The following is a 17,277-nucleotide window of genomic DNA, read 5'->3' as shown; positions in this document are numbered from 1 at the left end:
CACGCCACTTCCGGCGCACTGATCCCGGCTGGGGCGGGCTGAGTGGCAGTTAAGCGGACCGTGCCATGCAACCTCGGGCGCTGCCAACCGTGGACGAGCTCTGGGTGTGCGGGCGGCCTGGCGCGGCGCTCCGGTAAGGCGTGTGTGCGGCGGGGCGGGGACAGAACCGTCTTCTCGGGCTCTGGGCGTGTCCGAGACCGCGCTCCCCGCCGAAATCAAGCTCCGAGTCATCCGTGTGGGGCGTTCGTCCTCCCTGGCACAGTTGGCCTCTTTCCAGAAGCCCGTTTTGTTTGTTTTACGTCTAAATTCGCGTCGGTTCTTATTCTCTCCCTGACAAGTCTGAAGACGGGCAGGAGAATAACGTATGTAAAGGCGCGTAATGCCAGGCACTGTGCCAAAGGTTTTATGATGCTTTTAGAACTCTCGTAACATTCAGGTGCTGAGGGAGTTTGGGGGTAGCGGTGAGCTGGTAAGAAGTCTGTTGGGAACGAAGACTGATACTTTGAAAATGTTCGTTTTTATTTTTCCCCTCTTTTAAAATACTCTTTGCCAAGAGTAAACGTTCGTCTCCCCTCTCCCTCACGCCCCTGCGATGTATTGTTTTGACGCGGATGTATGAATAGTTAATGTCGGTGACGTACTTTAAAAAAAAAAGTCTAACTGCAAGTTAGATGTGGTTAAATTCCCTCAAAAACCACACACACTGGTAGTTCGAACTTTGTTTTATATAATTAAACGCAACTGGGATCACAGCACTAAAAACCTAGTATTTGGCGCAGTTTGATCCAGTCTTTTTTGAAAAGTATAGAGATTAACATTATGCTAATTTTTAAATACTTGATTTCTAGACCAGGATGTAATCAATAAAAAGGGACATTAATATTTAGCACCAGTTTTTAATTTTGCTAGTTACTTTACATTGACTGCAAGCCACTTAAAACAGTTTGTTAGACTGGGCGCGCTGGCTCACGACTGTAATCCCAGCACTTTGGGAGGCCGAGGCGGACGGATCAAAAGGTCAGGAGTTTGAGACCAGCCTGGCCAATATGATGAAGTCTGTCTCTACTAAAAATAGAAAAATTAGCCGGGCGTGGTAGCAGGCGCCTGTAGTCCCAGCCACTTGGGAGGCTGAGGCAGGAGAATCGTTTGAACCCTGGAGGTGGAGGTTGCAGTGAGCCAAGATCGGGTCACTGCACTCCAGCCTGGGTGATAGAGCGAGACTCTGAGACTCCGTCTCAAAAAAAAGAAAACACCAAAAAAAAAAAAAAGAAAAACAATTTGTTATTTTTTGGAATTAGATATGTACAAAGTACTTAGAATAGCTGGCATCTAACAAAGGCTAGGTAAGTACTAACCACCATTATTGTGATGATGATAATGATGAATTTTCAAAATGCCATCCCAGAGAAAAACTAGTCCTTTTTTTATGTTGCTCTTTTGCCCTTATTGAAATACTTAATTTTCTTGTTTTTAATTTTTTTAGACAGAGTCTCGTTCTGTCGCCCAGGCTGGAGTCCAGTGGCACGATCTCAGCTCACTGCACCCTCTGCCTCCCGGCTTCAAGCGATTCTTCTGCCTCAGCCTCCCAAGTAGCTGGGACTACAGGCACCCACCACCATGCCGCGCTAATTTTTGTATTTCTAGCAGAGATGGGGTTTCACCATATTGGCCAGGCTGGTCTCGAACTCCTGACCTCGTGATCCATCTGCCTTGGCCTCCCAAAGTGCTAGGATTACAGGTTTGAGCCACTGCGCCTGGCCACTTTTCTCTTTTTTAAAGATACGTTTTTGAATTTAGAATTTAAAAACCCTAACTAAAATATATTTACCCATTTTGATCATATAGCTTTGTTACTTTGTGGAGGAAAAGTGGACAAATTAAAAAAATTTTTTTTTTTTTTTTTTTTTTTTTGACTCAAAGTCTCATTCTGTCACCCAGGCTGGAGTGCAGTGGTGCATTCTCGGCTCACTGCAACCTCCGTCTCCCAGGCTCAAGTGATTCTCATGCCTCAGCCTTCCGAATAGCTGGGATTACAGGTGTGTGCCACTGCGCCCGGCTAATTTTTGTATTTTTAGTAGAAACGGGGTTTCACCATGTTGGCCAAGCTGGTCTCGAATTCCTGACCTCAGGTAACCGGCCCACCTCAGCCTCCCAAAGTTCTGGGATTACAGGCGTGAGCTCCCACGCCCGGCCTATTAATACAGATTGTCTTAATTTAAATGTTATGATTTTTCAAACTTATCCACTGTCTCTTAAACTAGTGACATAATAGCCATGATTTCATTACCGCTGTCTGCTTTGAATATTTTGAACAAGAAACCAGGTTGTTACTCCATTTTTTTCTCTCTTTATTTAAAATTTATCGTAGGATATTGTACCATATTCCATTTCCTAAGGTTGGTACAGAAATAATTAGGAAAATGAAATCACTACTTTCAGTGCTTGGGATGGGACAGAGAGGTAGGTGCTTCTGGAGGCACTAGTATAGCCAGGCCCATATCCAAATTTACAAGGGGCCCGGCACAGTGGCCCAGCTCTTTGGAAAGCTGAGTTGGGCAGATCACTTTAGGTCAGAAGTTCGAGACCAGCCTGGCCAACATGGTAAAACCCCACCTGTACTAAAAATACAAAAATTAGCCAGGCGTGGTGGCACACGCCTGTAATCCAAGCTACTCAGGAAGCTGAGGCAGGAGGATTGCTTGAACCCAGGAGGTGGAGGCAGCAGTGAATGGAGATCGTGCCACTGCACTCCAGCCTGGACAACAAAGTGAGACTACCACAAAGAAAAAAAAAAAACAAAAACGGAGTTCGAGACCAGCCCAGACACCATGGTGAAACCCAGTCGTTACTTAAAAAATACAAAAATTAACTAGGCATGGTGGTGTATGCCTTTAATCCCAACTACTCGGGAGGCTGAGGCAGGAGAATCGCTTGAACCTGGGAGGCGGTGGTTGTAGTGAGCTGAGATCAACCCACTGCACTCCAGCCTGGGTGACAAAGCAAGATACTGTCTCCAAAAAAAGCAAACAACAACAAAAAAACACAAATTTACTACAAGAAACTTTACAGACCTTTTGCATTAAAAGGTTGATCTCTATCGAGGGGAAATAAGGCAAAATGCTGATGTGAGTGTATTCCATTCCCTGTCCTCTTCTCCCTCCCTGTCCAACAAGAGAATCATTTGAGTATATGCTCCTCTTGCTTTTTCTTAAAAGCAGGAGCAGGGGACAGGCAATGCTGTGGTGTCAAGTGGACCTAGATTTAAGTCCCCATTATTCTACCTAGTCTCTATGTGACTTTGGAAAAATTAAAAGTCGGGGAATCTTGGTGGCAAAATAAACTGGAATGTGATTCTTGGTGAGTGTCTTCACTGTCATTCTACAAGGACAGACGAGACTAGATATTTAATATATAGAATCTTTTCACTGTGTCAGAGGCATATCTGGTTTTCCATATGCATATGCCTGTGACACAATGAAAATTTAGCAGCAAAGTGTAAATTGCCCATTGCTAGTCTGACATGGCAGCCCAGAACTCCAATGCACAGCATCTAATAATCCTGAACTCATTGGCTATAATGCACCATTGTCACCTACAGACAATAACGGGTTTTTTGTTTTTAAACTGTAGCTGTGTCAGCGTGTTATGATGCCGTCCCGTACCAACCTGGCTACTGGAATCCCCAGTAGTAAAGTGAAATATTCAAGGCTCTCCAGCACAGACGATGGCTACATTGACCTTCAGGTAAATGCAGAAGAGAACTGACGAGACTGGCTGGCTGTGTTTCTGTTGAGTTAGCAGGAAGACCTTCCAGATGGAGATTCTGCTAACTGTCCCTGGGGATTAGAGGGAGCAACAAGAAGAAAACTCAGCTCTGAGACCCTTTCAGCCGTAATTGCAGAAGAGGGCCATGGCAGGGTAGTTTCAAACCAATTCCAGTATTGTCCATTTCTAAGAATTTAGAAGTTACAGGTTTTATTTACTTTATTCAGAAACTAATCAGATTGTGTTTTGTTAAGTGGAGTTTTTTTTTTTTTTAAGGAACTTTAAAATTTTTGTTAAGTGGAATTTTTTTTATCACTGTTTATTTACACTTTAGTCAAAGCCAGTTCAGCTTTTAAGAGAGAAACTTATTACTAAAGCCAGCAGATTGTGGGAATCTTCCTTCTTTCCTGATGTCATGAGATCCAATTTATTAAAGGTATTCTTTGTGATAAATAGTAAGTAAAACACAGTATTTATTAAGTTTGTATCCTACCCTAACCATTTATAAACTAGTCAATACTATAGCATCTCCTTTTGCGCACTTCCCCTTACAATAGAATATTCTAGGTGGAACTAGGGCCAACGAGGAAGTAGCAGGAACCCATCCTTTATAAATAAATAAATTAGTCTTTGGACCCACATTTGAAAGAGAGATAAAAATAGATCTGGAAAGATCTGGGAAGCTTCCAGCCACTTAGGTCAGATACAACCATGAGCCAAACCTTAGAAAATTTGTCTCTGAATTTTAACCTTGAATTGAATTTGTTCATAAGGCAGGTTTACTTGCTGTGTGGAACAAACAACTAATCCTCTGGAATAAGCTGAAATTGCCTTCTTTTCCTTTTTTTTTTTTTTCTTTTTTTTGAGATGGAGTTTTACTCTTGTTGCCCAGGCTGAAGTGCAATGGCGCAATCTTGGCTCACTGCAACCTCCCCCTCCCAGGTTCAAGCGATTCTCCTGCCTCAGCCTCCCAAGTAGCTGGGATTACAGGCATATGCCACCATGCCCAGCTGATTTTGTATTTTTAGCAGAGACAGTGTTTCTCCATGTTGGTCAGGTTGGTCTCGAACTCCTGACCTCAGGTGATCTTCTTGCCTCGGCCTCCCAAAGTGCTGGGATTATAGGCGTGAGCCACCGTGCCCAGCCTCTTGGCCTCCCTAGTACCTGGGGGACTACAGGCGTGCACCACCATGCCTGGCCAGTTTTCGTAGTTTTAGTATAGATGGGGTTTCGCCATTTTGGCCAGGCTGGTTTTTTTTTTTTTGAGACAGAGTCTCGCTGTGTCACCCGGGCACCCAGGCTGGAGTGCAGTGGCGCAATCTCGGCTCACTGCAAGCTCCGCCTCCCGGGTTCACGCCATTCTCCTGCCTCAGCCTCTCCGAGTAGCTGGGACTACAGGCGCCCGCCACCACGCCCGGCTAATTTTTTTGTATTTTTAGTAGAGACGGGGTTTCACAGTGGTCTCGATTTCCTGACCTCGTGATCCGCCCGCCTCGGCCTCCCAAAGTGCTGGGATTACAAGCGTGAGCCACCGCGCCCGGCCCGGTCTCGAACTCTTAACCTCCAGTGATTCACCCACTTCGGCCTCCCAAAGCACTGGAATTACAGGCGTGAGCCACTGCGCCCGGCCTTTTTTTTTTTTTTTTTTTTTTTATTTGAGACAGGGTCTTGCTCTTTTGCCCAGGCTTGGGTACAGTGGCACAATCAAGGCTCACTGTAACCTTGACCTTCTGGACTCAAGCAGTCTTCTCACCTCAGCCTCCTGAATAGCTGGGACCACAGGCATGTGCCACCACACCCAGCTAATTTTTAAATTTTTTGTAGAGACAGGATCTCTTAAATCCTCATAAGTTAGTACAGCCATGTATGTGCCAGGCAGTTAATAAATATATGTCTAACAAATGAATGACCATAAAGTCATTTCTGTTTTTGTTTAAAAAAAAAGTTTCTTATGATACAATGAATGATTTATGGAATGAGATTCGAACTAGAATGAATGACATTCCTCTGAGATTCCTTTGAGTAACTGTGAGAGCAATATCTAGAGCTTCATCTCTTGCCAGTCCCTTTTATTTCTCAGAGCTGCACTGGGTGGTAGGACATACTTAAGACACATACGTTTGGTTCTTAATTACCCTCCCGTTTTTGTTGTTATTGTATTTGAAACAGGCTCTGGCTCTGTCACCCAGGCTGGAGTGCAGTGGTGCAATCTCATCTCACTGCAGTCTTCACCTCCTGGGCTCAAGCCATCCTCCCACCTCAGCCTCCCAAGTAGCTGGGACTGCAGGCGCATGCCACCACGCCCAGCTAATTTTTGTATTTTTTGTAGAGACGAGGTTTCACCATGTTGTTCAGGCTGGTCTCAAACTCCTGAGCTCAAGTGATCCGCCTGCCTCAGCCTCCCACGTTGCTGGGATTACAGGTGTGAGCTCTCCTCCCTGTTTTAAAGTGTTTGAGGCTGGGCTTGATGGCTCATACCTGTAATCCCAGCACTTTGGGAGGCAGAGGTGGACGATTCCCTTGAGCCCAGGAGTTGGAGACCACCCTGGGCAACATAGTGAGACCTCATTTCTACAGAAAAATTTAAAAATTAGCTGGGCATGGTGGCATATACTTGTAGTCCCAGTTACTTGAGAGGATGAGGCAAGAGAATTGCTTGAGCCCAGGAGTTCGAGGCTGCAATGAGCTATAATTGCACCACTGCACTCCAGCTTGGGTGATAGAGCAAGACTGTCTCGAAAATCATAAAAATTAGGCTGGGCATGGTGGCTCACGCCTGTAATCCCAGCACTTTGGGAGGCCAAGGCGGGCAGATCACCTGAGGTCAGGAATTCGAGACCAGCCAGGTCAACAAGGTGAAACCCTGTCTCTACTAAAAATACCAAAAAAATTAGCTGGGTGTAGTGGCGGGCACCTGTAATCCTAGCTACTCAGGAGGCTGAGACAGGAGAATCACTTGAATCCAGGAGGCAGAGGTTGCAGTGAGCCGAGATCGCACCATTGCTCTCCAGCCTGGGCAACAAGAACAAAACTCCATCTCAAAACAAACAAAAACTTAAAATTAAAAATAATTAAATGTTTGAACCCAGGTATTTGCATAATGTTCTTCATTGTCTTTTTCATCTCTGTTTCTCTTCTAGTTTAAGAAAACCCCTCCTAAGATCCCTTATAAGGCCATCGCACTTGCCACTGTGCTGTTTCTGATTGGCGCCTTTCTCATTATTATAGGCTCCCTCCTGCTGTCAGGCTACATCAGCAAAGGGGTAAGCTGACCGGCATGTGGGAATAAGCTGTGAGATTTTTTAAATGTTAGCCAAGGCCCTAGTGTGTGTGTGTGTGTGTGTGTGTGTGTGTGTGTCCCAGTGGTCTTTTTTTTTTTTTTTTTTGAGACAGGGTCTTGCTCTGTCATCTAAGTTAGAGTGCAGTGGCACAACCTTTACCTCCCTGGACTCAAGCGATCCTCCCACCTCAGGCTCCCGAGTAGCTGGGACTACATGTGTGTGCCACCACACCCAGATAATTTTATTTTTTATTTATTTTTGTTTGTTTTATTTTGTGTAGAGACAGGGTTTCACTGTGTTTCCCAGGCTGATCTCTAACTCCTGAACTCAAGCAGTCTGCCTGCCTCAGCCTTCCAAAGTGCTGGGATTGCAGGTGTGAACCATTGTACCTGGCCAATTTTTTTTTCAATTTTTTTTCCAATTTTTACGGGTACATAGTAGGTGTATATACTTAGGGGATACATGAGATATTTCGATGCAGCCATGCATTCATAATAATCATGTCAGGCAAAATGGGGTATCCATCACCTCAAGCATTCATCATTTGTGTTACGTTCCAATTATACTTTTATTTATTTATTTATTTTGAGACAGTCAGGCTGGAGTGCAGTGGCATAATGTCGGCTAACTGCAACCTCCGCCTCCCAGGTTCATGCTATTCTTGTGCCTCAGCCTCCCGAGTAGCTGGAATTACAGATGTGCGCCACTGCACCCGGCTCATGTTGGTATTTTTAGTAGAGATGGGGTTTCACCATGTTGACCAGGCTGACCTCCCAAAGTGTTGGGATTACAGGCATGAACCACTGCACCTGGCCTACTTTTAGTTTATATATATATATATATATTTTGTTGTTTTGTTGTTGTTGTATATATATATATATTTTGGAGACAGAGTCTTGTTCTGTCATCCAGGCTGGAGTGCAGTGGCACGATCTCAGCTCACTGCAACCTCTGGCTCCTGGGTTCAAGTGATTCTCCTGCCTCAGCCTCCTGAGTAGCTGGGACTACGGTGGCAAGCCAGCACGCCTGGCTTATTTTTGTATTTTTAGTAGAGATGGGTTTTTGCCATGTTGGCCAGGCTGGTCACGAACTCCTGACCTCAAGCGGTCTGCCCGCCTGGACCTCCTAAAGTGCTGGGATTACAGGCGTGAGCCACGACATCCAGCCTTAGTTATTATATTTTTAAATGTACAATAAATTATTCTCTAGTCACTTTGTGCTATCAAATACTAGAGCTTATTCATTCTATGTAACTATATTTTTGTACCCATTAACCATCCCCATTTCCCCCCACCTTTCCCAGCCTTTGGTAACCATCATTCTACAATATCCATGAGTTCAATTGTTTTAATTTTTAGTTCCCACAAATGAGTGAGAACATGGAAAGTGTGTCTTTCTGTACCTGGCTTATTTCACTTAACATCCTCCAGTTTCATCCATGTTGTTGGAAGTGACAGGATCTTGTTTTTTTTTTGTGGCTGAATAGTACTCCATTGTATATATGTACCACATTTTCTTTATTCACTTGTCTGTTGAAGAACACTTTGGTTGCTTCCAGATCTTGGCTGTTGTGAATAGTGCTGTCTTAAATATGGAAGTGCAGATATCTCTTTGACAGACTGATTTCCTTTCTTTTGGGTATATACCTAGCTGTGAGATTGCTGGATCATATGGTAGTTCTATTTCATACTGTTCTTCATAGTGGCTATACTAATTTACATTCCCATCAACATCGTACGCGGGTTCCCTTTTCTCCACATCCTCGCTAGCATTTGTTACTGCCTGTTTTTTTGGATAAAAGCCATTTTGGCTGGGTGCAGTGGCTCATGCCTGTAGTCCCAGCATTTTTGGAGGCCGAGACAGGAGGATCACTTGAGCCCAGGAGTTCGAGACCAGCCTGGGCAACATAGTGAGACCTCGTGTCTATATTTTTTAAACTAAGATGAGATGGTATCTCACTGTAGTCTTGATTTGCATTTCTTTGATCAATGATGTTAAGCGCCTTTCATACCTATTTGCCATTTGTATGTCTTCTTTTGAGAAATGCCCATTTTTGATTGGATTATTAGATTTTTTTCCTACAGAGTTTGAGCTCCTTATATATTCTGGTTATTAATTCCTTGTCAGATGGATACTTTGCATATATTTTTTCCCATTCTGTGGGTTGTCTCTTCACTTTGTTGATTGTTTCCTTTGCTTTACAGAAGCTTTTTAACCCGATGTGATCTCATTTATCTGTTTTTGCTTTGGTTGCCTGTGCTTTTGGGGGCATTACTCAAGAAATCTTTGCCCAGTCCAGCATCTTGAAGAGTTTCCCCCATGTTTTCTTATAGTAATTTCATAGTTTTAGGTCTTACATTTAAGTGTTTAATCCATTTTCATTTGATTTTTGTATATGACAAGAGATTTGAGGGGTCTAATTTCATTCTTTGGCATATGGATATCCAGTTTTCCTAATACCATGTATTGAAAAGACTGGTTCTTTCCCCAGTGTATGTTCTTTTTTTTTTTTTGCCTCTCTGGGATAAATCCCACTTGGTCCCGATCAATGATCTTTTTAATGTGTTGTTGAATTCGGTTTGCTAGTATTATCCTCCTTATTGAGGATTTTTGCATCAATGTTCATCAGGATATTGCCCTATTTTTCTTTTTTTGATGTGTCTTTGCCTAGTTTTGGTATCAGGGTAAAACTGGCCTAATAGAATGAGTTTGGAAGTATTCTCTCCATGTCTGTTTCAGAATAGTTTCAGTAGGATTAGTATTTATTTATTTATTTATTTTGAGACAGGGTCTCATTCTGTCACCCAGGCGTAGTGCAATGGTGCGATCTCAGCTCACCTTAAGTGATCTTGCCACCTCAGCCTCGCTAGCAACTGGGACCACAGGCGTATACCACCATGCCCGTCTAATTTTTGTATTTTTTGTCAAGATAGGGTTTTACCATGTTGACCAGGCTGGTCTTGAAATCCTGAGCTCAAGCAATCTGCCTGCCTTGGCCTCCCAAAGTGCTGGGATTACAGGAGTGAGCCGCCATGCCCAGCCAAGTATTAATTCTTTAACTGGTATAATTCAGCAGCGAAACCATTGAGTCCCAGGCTTCTCTTTGCTAGGAGACTTTTTATTATGGCCTCAATCTCATTACTCTTTGTTTGTCTATTCAGGTTTTAGATTTTTTTCATGGTTCAATCTTTGTTTTTATATTCATGTCTGGTACAGCAGATTCCAGCAGAAAAAACAAAAAGATTTTCTTTTACATTTTGTTCTCTGTTGGCAAAACATGTTTTTTTTTCCTTTGAGCAACAGCAAACTTCCATAGTTCCTGTAAGGGAGGTGGTGGCAGGTAGGCAAACTTGGCCTCTGAGATATTAGACAGTTTGCCCTGTCATAGTTTGGAACAACATGGCTGAGGCGTGGCATACAGGAGTCCTGATTGGTAAAGGGCTGTAGCTGGAGCAGCATGCTGTCATTGTAACTGTGCAGTGCCATGGACATACCATCAGTATTTGGAGAGAAATAGCAATTCTGTTATATGTGTGGGGTCACTGTGCCTCATAAGTCAGTTCCTTCTTACATTAGGTTTGGTTGGAGTTCCTGTTGAGCTTCACTATGAAACCTTAGAAACCTAAAGTAGTGGCCGGGCACAGTGGCTCACGCCTGTAATCCCAGCACTTTGGGAGGCCGAGGCGGGTGGATCACTTGGTCAGAAGATCGAGACCATCCTGGCTAACACGGTGAAACACTGTCTCTACTAAAAATACAAAAAATTAGCCAGGCATCGTGGTGGGTGCCTGTAGTCCCAGCTACTAGGGAGGCTGAGGCAGGAGAATGGCGTGAACCCAGGAGATGGAGCTTGCGGTGAGCCGAGATCGTGCCACTGCACTCCAGCCTGGGCAACAGAGCGAGACTCTATCTCAAAAAAAAAAAAATCCTAAAGTAGTTGGTGGTTCTTTCTTATGGGCTGTCCCCACATACACAGTGTCTAAGTTGTCTTGAACCAATTCTGACTATAATTAACACACAACAGGGAACACAGCCAGCCAGGTGCAGTGGCTCAAGCCTATAATTCTAGCATTTTGAGAGGCTGAGGCAGGAGGATTGCTTGAGCCCCAGAGTTCGAGACCAGCCTGGGCAACATAGCAAGACCTCATCTCTACCAAACAAACAAACATACAAAATTAGCCGGGTATGGTGACTCACACCTTTAACCCCAGCTACTTGGAGGCTGAGGTGGGAGGACCACTTGAGCCTGGGAAGTCGAGGTTGCAGTGAGCTGTAATCACGTCACTGTACTCCAGCCTGAGCAACAGAGCAGGACTCTTACCTCAAAAAAAAAAAAAAAAAGAGAGAGAAAGAAAAGAAAACCTGAAGGCTGAGAAAAACAGAGTTTATTGTAGTGGTATCTGTACAATTACAAAAGGTGAAAAACAACCAAAGTATCCAGCAGCTGTATGTGGGGCAGTTAAGTAAACTGTAGTATGTCCATTTCAGTGGAATGTTACACATCCTTACAGTTTAAATATATGAAGAGGTTTTAATACTATTGGCCACAGGACACAGTATGGTGTGTTCACAACTAAAGAACTTTTAAAAAAGGAAAAGCCAAAATATCTGGATGAGAATGGGTCATTTTTTTCTTTATAATTGTTAGTACTTTGTAGTTTTTCTTCAATTTATAATCAGGAGGAAACCTTTTCCCTTGGTAGTATACAACTCAAAGAAAATGTACTGAAGAGTATAAAATACTGATCTAAGAATTAGGTCTGTGACGTTTTATTTTAAAATGTGTAACTCTTAATGGTACTAATGTGTTTGCCTCCTTCTGCCACCAGGGGGCAGACCGGGCCGTTCCAGTCCTGATCATTGGCATTCTGGTGTTCCTACCGGGATTTTACCACCTGCGCATCGCTTACTACGCATCCAAAGGCTACCGTGGTTACTCCTATGATGACATTCCTGACTTTGATGACTAGCACCCACCTCATAGCTGAGGAGAAGAGTCACAGTGGAACTGTCCCAGCTTTAAGATATCTAGCAGAAACTGTAGCTAAGGACTAAGGAATTCTGCAGCTTGCAGATGTTTAAGAAAATAATGACCAGATTTTATGGGTCCTTCCCAAAGATGTTAACTGAACCTACAGTTAGATAATTAGGACATGCCCTGTTTTTCATCCCTTGGCCTTGGCAAGAGCTCCTGACAAGTTTTTCCACAGGAATATGTATCATGGAAGAATAGAGGTTGTTCTGTAATGGAAAAGTGTTGCCTGCCACCACCCTCTGTAGAGTTGAGCATTTCTTTTAAATAGTCTTCATTGCCAATTTGTTCTTTTAGGAAATGGAAGAATGTAGTATGGCTAATTTCTTATTATTAAGTAATTTATTTTAAAAATATCTGAGTATATTATCCTCTACACTTATCCCTACCTTCATGTTCCAGTGGAAGACCTTAGTAAAATCAAAGATCAGTGAGTTCATCTGTAATATTTTTTTTACTTGCTTTCTTATTGACAGCAACCAGGAATTTTTTTATCCTGCAGAGCAAGTTTTCAAAATGTAAACACTATCTGTTTAACAGCCCTTGGCCCATTCTGATCCAGTTCACCAGTAGGTTGGACAGCATATAATTTGGATCATTTTGTCCCTTGTAAATCAAGATGTTTTGCAGATTATTCCTTTAATGGCTGGACTCTTGGCTGTTTCCTAATGAGACATGTAGATAAGTGGTTATTATTTAGAGTTTATAGCCCTATTGCTAGCACCTTGTAGTATGTCATCATTCTGCTCATGATTCCAAGGATCAGCCTGGATGCCTAGAGGACTAGATCACCTTAGTTTGATTCTATTTTTTAGCTTGCAAAAAGTGACTTATATTCCAAAGAAATTAAAATGTTGAAATCCAAATCCTAGAATTAAAATGAGTTATCTTTAAACATTTCAGAAAACATTTTGATGATTTTATGATATCTTTAATCCCAGTACCTAGATCTACCTTAGTTTCTAGGTAGCTGGCATTGTGGGTCACACTCGACTTTCCCTAACTCTGAGGTTATGGACTTGGGCAACTGGAAGCCTGGACATGCCATCAGCTAAGTTGGAAGGCTGTGGGAAGAGCAAGTTTTAGATGTCTACTCAGTATCCAAGTGGAGCTGTTGTGGAGGCAGTTGCGATGCATGTGTGTGTCTAGAGTTTAAGAGTGGGTCTTGGATGGAAATAGAAATTTGGGAGTCAGTATTTGGACAGTATCTTAAAAGCCAGAGGGCTGTTTGAGATCACCAGTAGAGTGAGTGTCGTAGGAGGGAAAAAAAAAGACTCAGGAAATGAGGGACAAGGAGAGGGTGACCTGAAGCAGCCTCCAAGATTAGGTGCTTTTGGTAATAGGAATGTTGACTGGGGAGTCCAGTAGTCTAGAGTTCCTGAGCCTTGACAATGAATATGTGAGGTGATATATAAAGCTTCATCTTGGGGAGTGGTTGCCAAGCAAAGCTCAGATCAGAAGGTTTTGGCCAAACCAAATGATTTGGGTTTTTTTTTATTTATTTATTATTTATTTATTTATTTGTTTATTTATTTATTTATTTTGAGACAGAGTCTTGCTCTACTGTCAAGGCTGGAGTGCAGTGGCACAGTCATGGCTCACTGCAGCCTTGAATTCCTGGGCTCAAGTGATCTTCCCACCTTTGCCTCCCAAAGTGTTGGGGTTATAGGCATGAGCTACTGAGCCTGGCCTATTCGGTCCTTTTTTAAAAAGTTGATGCTGCTGGTCAAAAAAAATAAAAGGGTATAAAGTGAAAAGTAAACATTCGGACATGGAGTGGAAACTGTACATTCACTCCAGCTTACCTCTCAAGGTTTTCCAAATAAATTTCTTAATATACCCTTCCTGAAATGCTCTAAGCACATAAATACATATCTGGTTTTTAAAACTTGGGCTCCCATTGTATGGTTCTATAATTTTTTTCCCCCCACTGATTCTATTTTGTATATCTTTCCATATCCATGGAGATCAGTCATATTCTTGTTAATGCACATTACAAGTGTAGTTTTTCATACTATGCATTTAGTAGTCATAGGATCAGAGCAGAAACCAGCCAACTTCTACCTGAGGTAGGAATCTCCTCTCCAGAGTCCCCTGAGGAATGGCCTTTGCTGCTCTATTTGAACATTCACACTTGTAATCTCATTCCAGCTGGCATTGTTACAGAAGTATCATTTACGAAGCCAAAATCAGACTCCCTGCAACTTCTGTGCTTTGACCATAGTTGTGTTATTTGGTGTTTTATAGAAAAGACCTAAACCTCTACGGCCATACTACCCTGAATGCTCCCGATCTCATCTGATCTTGGAAGCTAAGCTGGGTCAGGCCTAGTTACTACTCGGATGGGAGAAAAGATCTAAACCTCCATAATAATGTTGAACATTTCTCGACCCTTTGCCAGATATTCTGCCAAATACTTTGATTACATATCTCATTTTAATACTTAGAAAAATCCTGAGTTAGCCGGGCACGGTGGCTCATGCCTGTAATCCCAGCACTTTGGGAGCCCGAGGCGGGTGGATCACCTGAGTTTGGGAGTTGGACCAGCCTGACCAACATGGAGAAACCCCATCTCTACTAAAAATACAAAATTAGTTGGGTGTGGTGACACATGCCTGTAATCCCAGCTGCTTGGGAGGCTAAGGCAGGAGAACTGCTTGAACCCGGCAGGCTAAGGTTGCGGTGAGCCGAGATCACGCCATTGCACTCCAGCCTGGGCAACAAGAGTGAAACTCCATCTCAAAAAAAAAAAAAAAAAAAAAAATCCTGAGTTAGATAAGATTCTTAGGAAGTAGGTGAGATATTTGGGATTAAAGCTAGGTAAAGCCTGGGCCTGGCACGGTAGCTCATGCCTGTAATCCCAGCACTTTGGGAGGCCGAGGTGGGTGGATCACTTGAGGTCAGGAGTTCAAGATCAGCCTGACCTAAAAATAACAAAAATCAGCTGGGTGTGGTGACAGGCACCTATATCCCAGCTACTTGGGAGGCTGAGACAGGAGAATCACTTGAACCCAGGAGGTGGAGGTTGTAATGAGCCTAGGTCACACCACTGCACTCCAGATGGTGACAGAGTGAGATTCCATCTCAAAAAAATAATAATAAAACTAAAAATAATAAGGCAAAGCCTGAATTCCCTTTACCAGATATGACAGCCAAATGCTTTTAGGTACTGGGCCAGTGAAGAAATGGGGGAGGTGGGTATGGACAGTAGAAGTAGTTGGGGAACCGTGGTCAGTTGTCAGATGTGTATTTTACCTGAAAGTAGCCTCCTCCCCACTCCAAAGTGTTGGCCAGACTATGTATCGTAACTTTTTTAAAGGATGTTCTTATTTGCAACAACTATTATGCCTCCTGTTAGTCATTTCCAAGGCTAAAAACCCTCTCCAGTTGCTTCAGCTATTCTGCTTATGATGGAAATTTCAGATCCGTTGCCACTCTGGTGGGTCTCTTGGTTGAGCTTCACGTGGTCATATACCAGAGGCACTTCTGTTCTGCCAGGAATTGTGAGGTGCTGGAGGTACAACAGGAAAATATAGGACTTGGGTAGTGAGGAGCACAGGTTGCAAACTAGCAGCCACATGTTGGCCTGCATTTGAGGATTTATTTTTTGAATTGTTCCATTTTATTTTCTGACCACCTATCCCCAAGTTCTTTTCGTTTCTAAAAAAGGAAATGTTCACATGATCTTGATTTTGGACTTGAAAAATCAGGTAGTCCTTCATTGCAGAGAGGCTCCAGCCAACTAAAGTAAGGTAGTACAAGTTTTAACTGAGCAGCATTCTCCAGTTCACCAAAGTTTGCACCATTCTTACTTTTATATCCAGCATGCTAATTTTCCTCACTAAGGGCAAAGACTGTGTCTTAAACCCTCCCACAAAGCCTAGCACAGTGCTTGTAGGCACTTAGGTTTATCAAATGAAGAGCTGGAATCATGTGCATTTCCATCCCAGGACACTGTGTTCCTTTGAGGTATGGATAGGTAGGCGAGTACCTACCTACATTTACTTCAGACTTTCCTAAATGGCCTTCCACCAGCTGCCTAGTAGGCCAGCTACTCTTCACACAGTTGGTGCTGCCTGGTCAGTCATGCCTCTGCCTGGCACCCTCTGCCCAGGCCAAGGAGCCCAGTTCATGACCTATCTGTACCAGCTGTCACAGGAGAACCTCCTGCCACTGGTGTATGGTAAGGGAACCTGGTAGAAGGACAGTAACAGCACTGGCTTTCTGCTTACCTTTGAAGGGTCCTATACCAATCAATGTACCTTAGTTGCCTTGATTTTTCGTTAAATTCCTATCCTGAGGCTTCTCTCCTATATTCGGTCCCATAGGCTCCTGGCTTCACAGGTATGTAGTTCAGTGATGGGGCCTCAGTTTCCTTCTAAAGTGGGGATAGAACAATTCCTGCCTCACAAGGTGATTGTGAGGATTAAATAAAAACAGTTCCAGATGGTGGTTCACACAGCCTGGCACAAAGTAAGCCGCTGTTGGAGAAAGTAAAGAGGATCACTGCTTTGGCTTCAGGGAGCAGAGCCTGGGATGAGGCAGAGATGGAGGGAAGAGAGACCGTCTGTTACCCTGTTGCCATCTTGAACCTGCTGTTCATGGCAGAACCACTCCAGAGCCAGTGGCAGGGGCGAGGGTTGATTGCCCAGCACAAGCAGGACTCCTCTCCCTGACAGCTGCTGACGGAGGGTGTGAGGAGGTCTCAGGCCCCTGGCCCTTTACCGGCATGCAGCTGGGCCTGGAAGGCTGTGTGCTCCAATCCTCTGGAAAAGGTGAAAGGCCCTGCAGGGAAGTCCTTGAAGACAAGAGGTTTTAGAGCTGGAGTGTCATCAGATCGCCTCTCATGGAGCTTGTTTTTCCTCTATTTTTTCACCTTCCCTCAGTCTTGCCCCTTGCTATGCAAATGCAGTCTGGTCTGTGGACTGGCAGCATCAACATCACTTGGGAAATTTGAAATGCAGAGTCTTGGGCTCCTCTCCTAAATTGGTATCTGCATCGTAGCAAGAGCCCTGTATGTCAAGAACCCCACCTGTTAGTTGCATGTCAGTGTCTGAGAAGCGCTGGCTGATGGGGGCCCGCTTTCCATCCTAGTCCATCTCCTCGCCTTGAGACTGGACCTCCTCAGGCAGTGCCAATGGGTGGCCCTGGGTGTGGGGGCACTTAGAACGTATAGACTCTCCTCTTTGATCCACTATT

General features: G+C 43.7%; 1 protein-coding gene across 2 annotated transcripts; it reads left to right on the top strand.

Moving 5' to 3' along the window:
* On the top strand, positions 1 to 12,975 carry TMEM230 (transmembrane protein 230). Of its 2 annotated transcripts, none has more exons than XM_032142681.2 (4): positions 1 to 133; positions 3,631 to 3,744; positions 6,906 to 7,028; positions 11,876 to 12,975. In XM_032142681.2, the coding sequence occupies exons 2-4, from the start codon at positions 3,646 to 3,648 to the stop codon at positions 12,014 to 12,016; spliced, it is 363 nt and encodes a 120-aa protein (XP_031998572.1). In that variant the 5' UTR covers positions 1 to 133; positions 3,631 to 3,645; the 3' UTR covers positions 12,017 to 12,975. The 2 variants fall into 2 exon arrangements, with proteins under 2 accessions (XP_031998572.1, XP_031998573.1); XM_032142682.2 differs by having other exon boundaries at positions 7 to 362.
* Positions 12,976 to 17,277: the final 4,302 nt, after the last annotated feature.

This window comes from Hylobates moloch, unplaced genomic scaffold, assembly GCF_009828535.3.
Source record: "Hylobates moloch isolate HMO894 unplaced genomic scaffold, HMol_V3 SCAFFOLD_21, whole genome shotgun sequence".
NCBI lineage: Eukaryota > Metazoa > Chordata > Mammalia > Primates > Hylobatidae > Hylobates > Hylobates moloch.
The sequence above is the reverse complement of the archived record's forward strand: the minus strand, read 5'-3'. Positions and strand labels throughout refer to the sequence as shown.

Bases quoted from the DNA above. Each gene is read 5' to 3' on its own strand.
- TMEM230 (XM_032142681.2), top strand. From the start codon at position 3,646: ATGATGCCGTCCCGTACCAACCTGGCTACTGGAATCCCCAGTAGTAAA. The intron at 3,745-6,905 runs GTAAATGCAGAA...TTTCTCTTCTAG, and splicing joins ATGGCTACATTGACCTTCAG to TTTAAGAAAACCCCTCCTAA. The intron at 7,029-11,875 runs GTAAGCTGACCG...TTCTGCCACCAG, and splicing joins CAGGCTACATCAGCAAAGGG to GGGGCAGACCGGGCCGTTCC.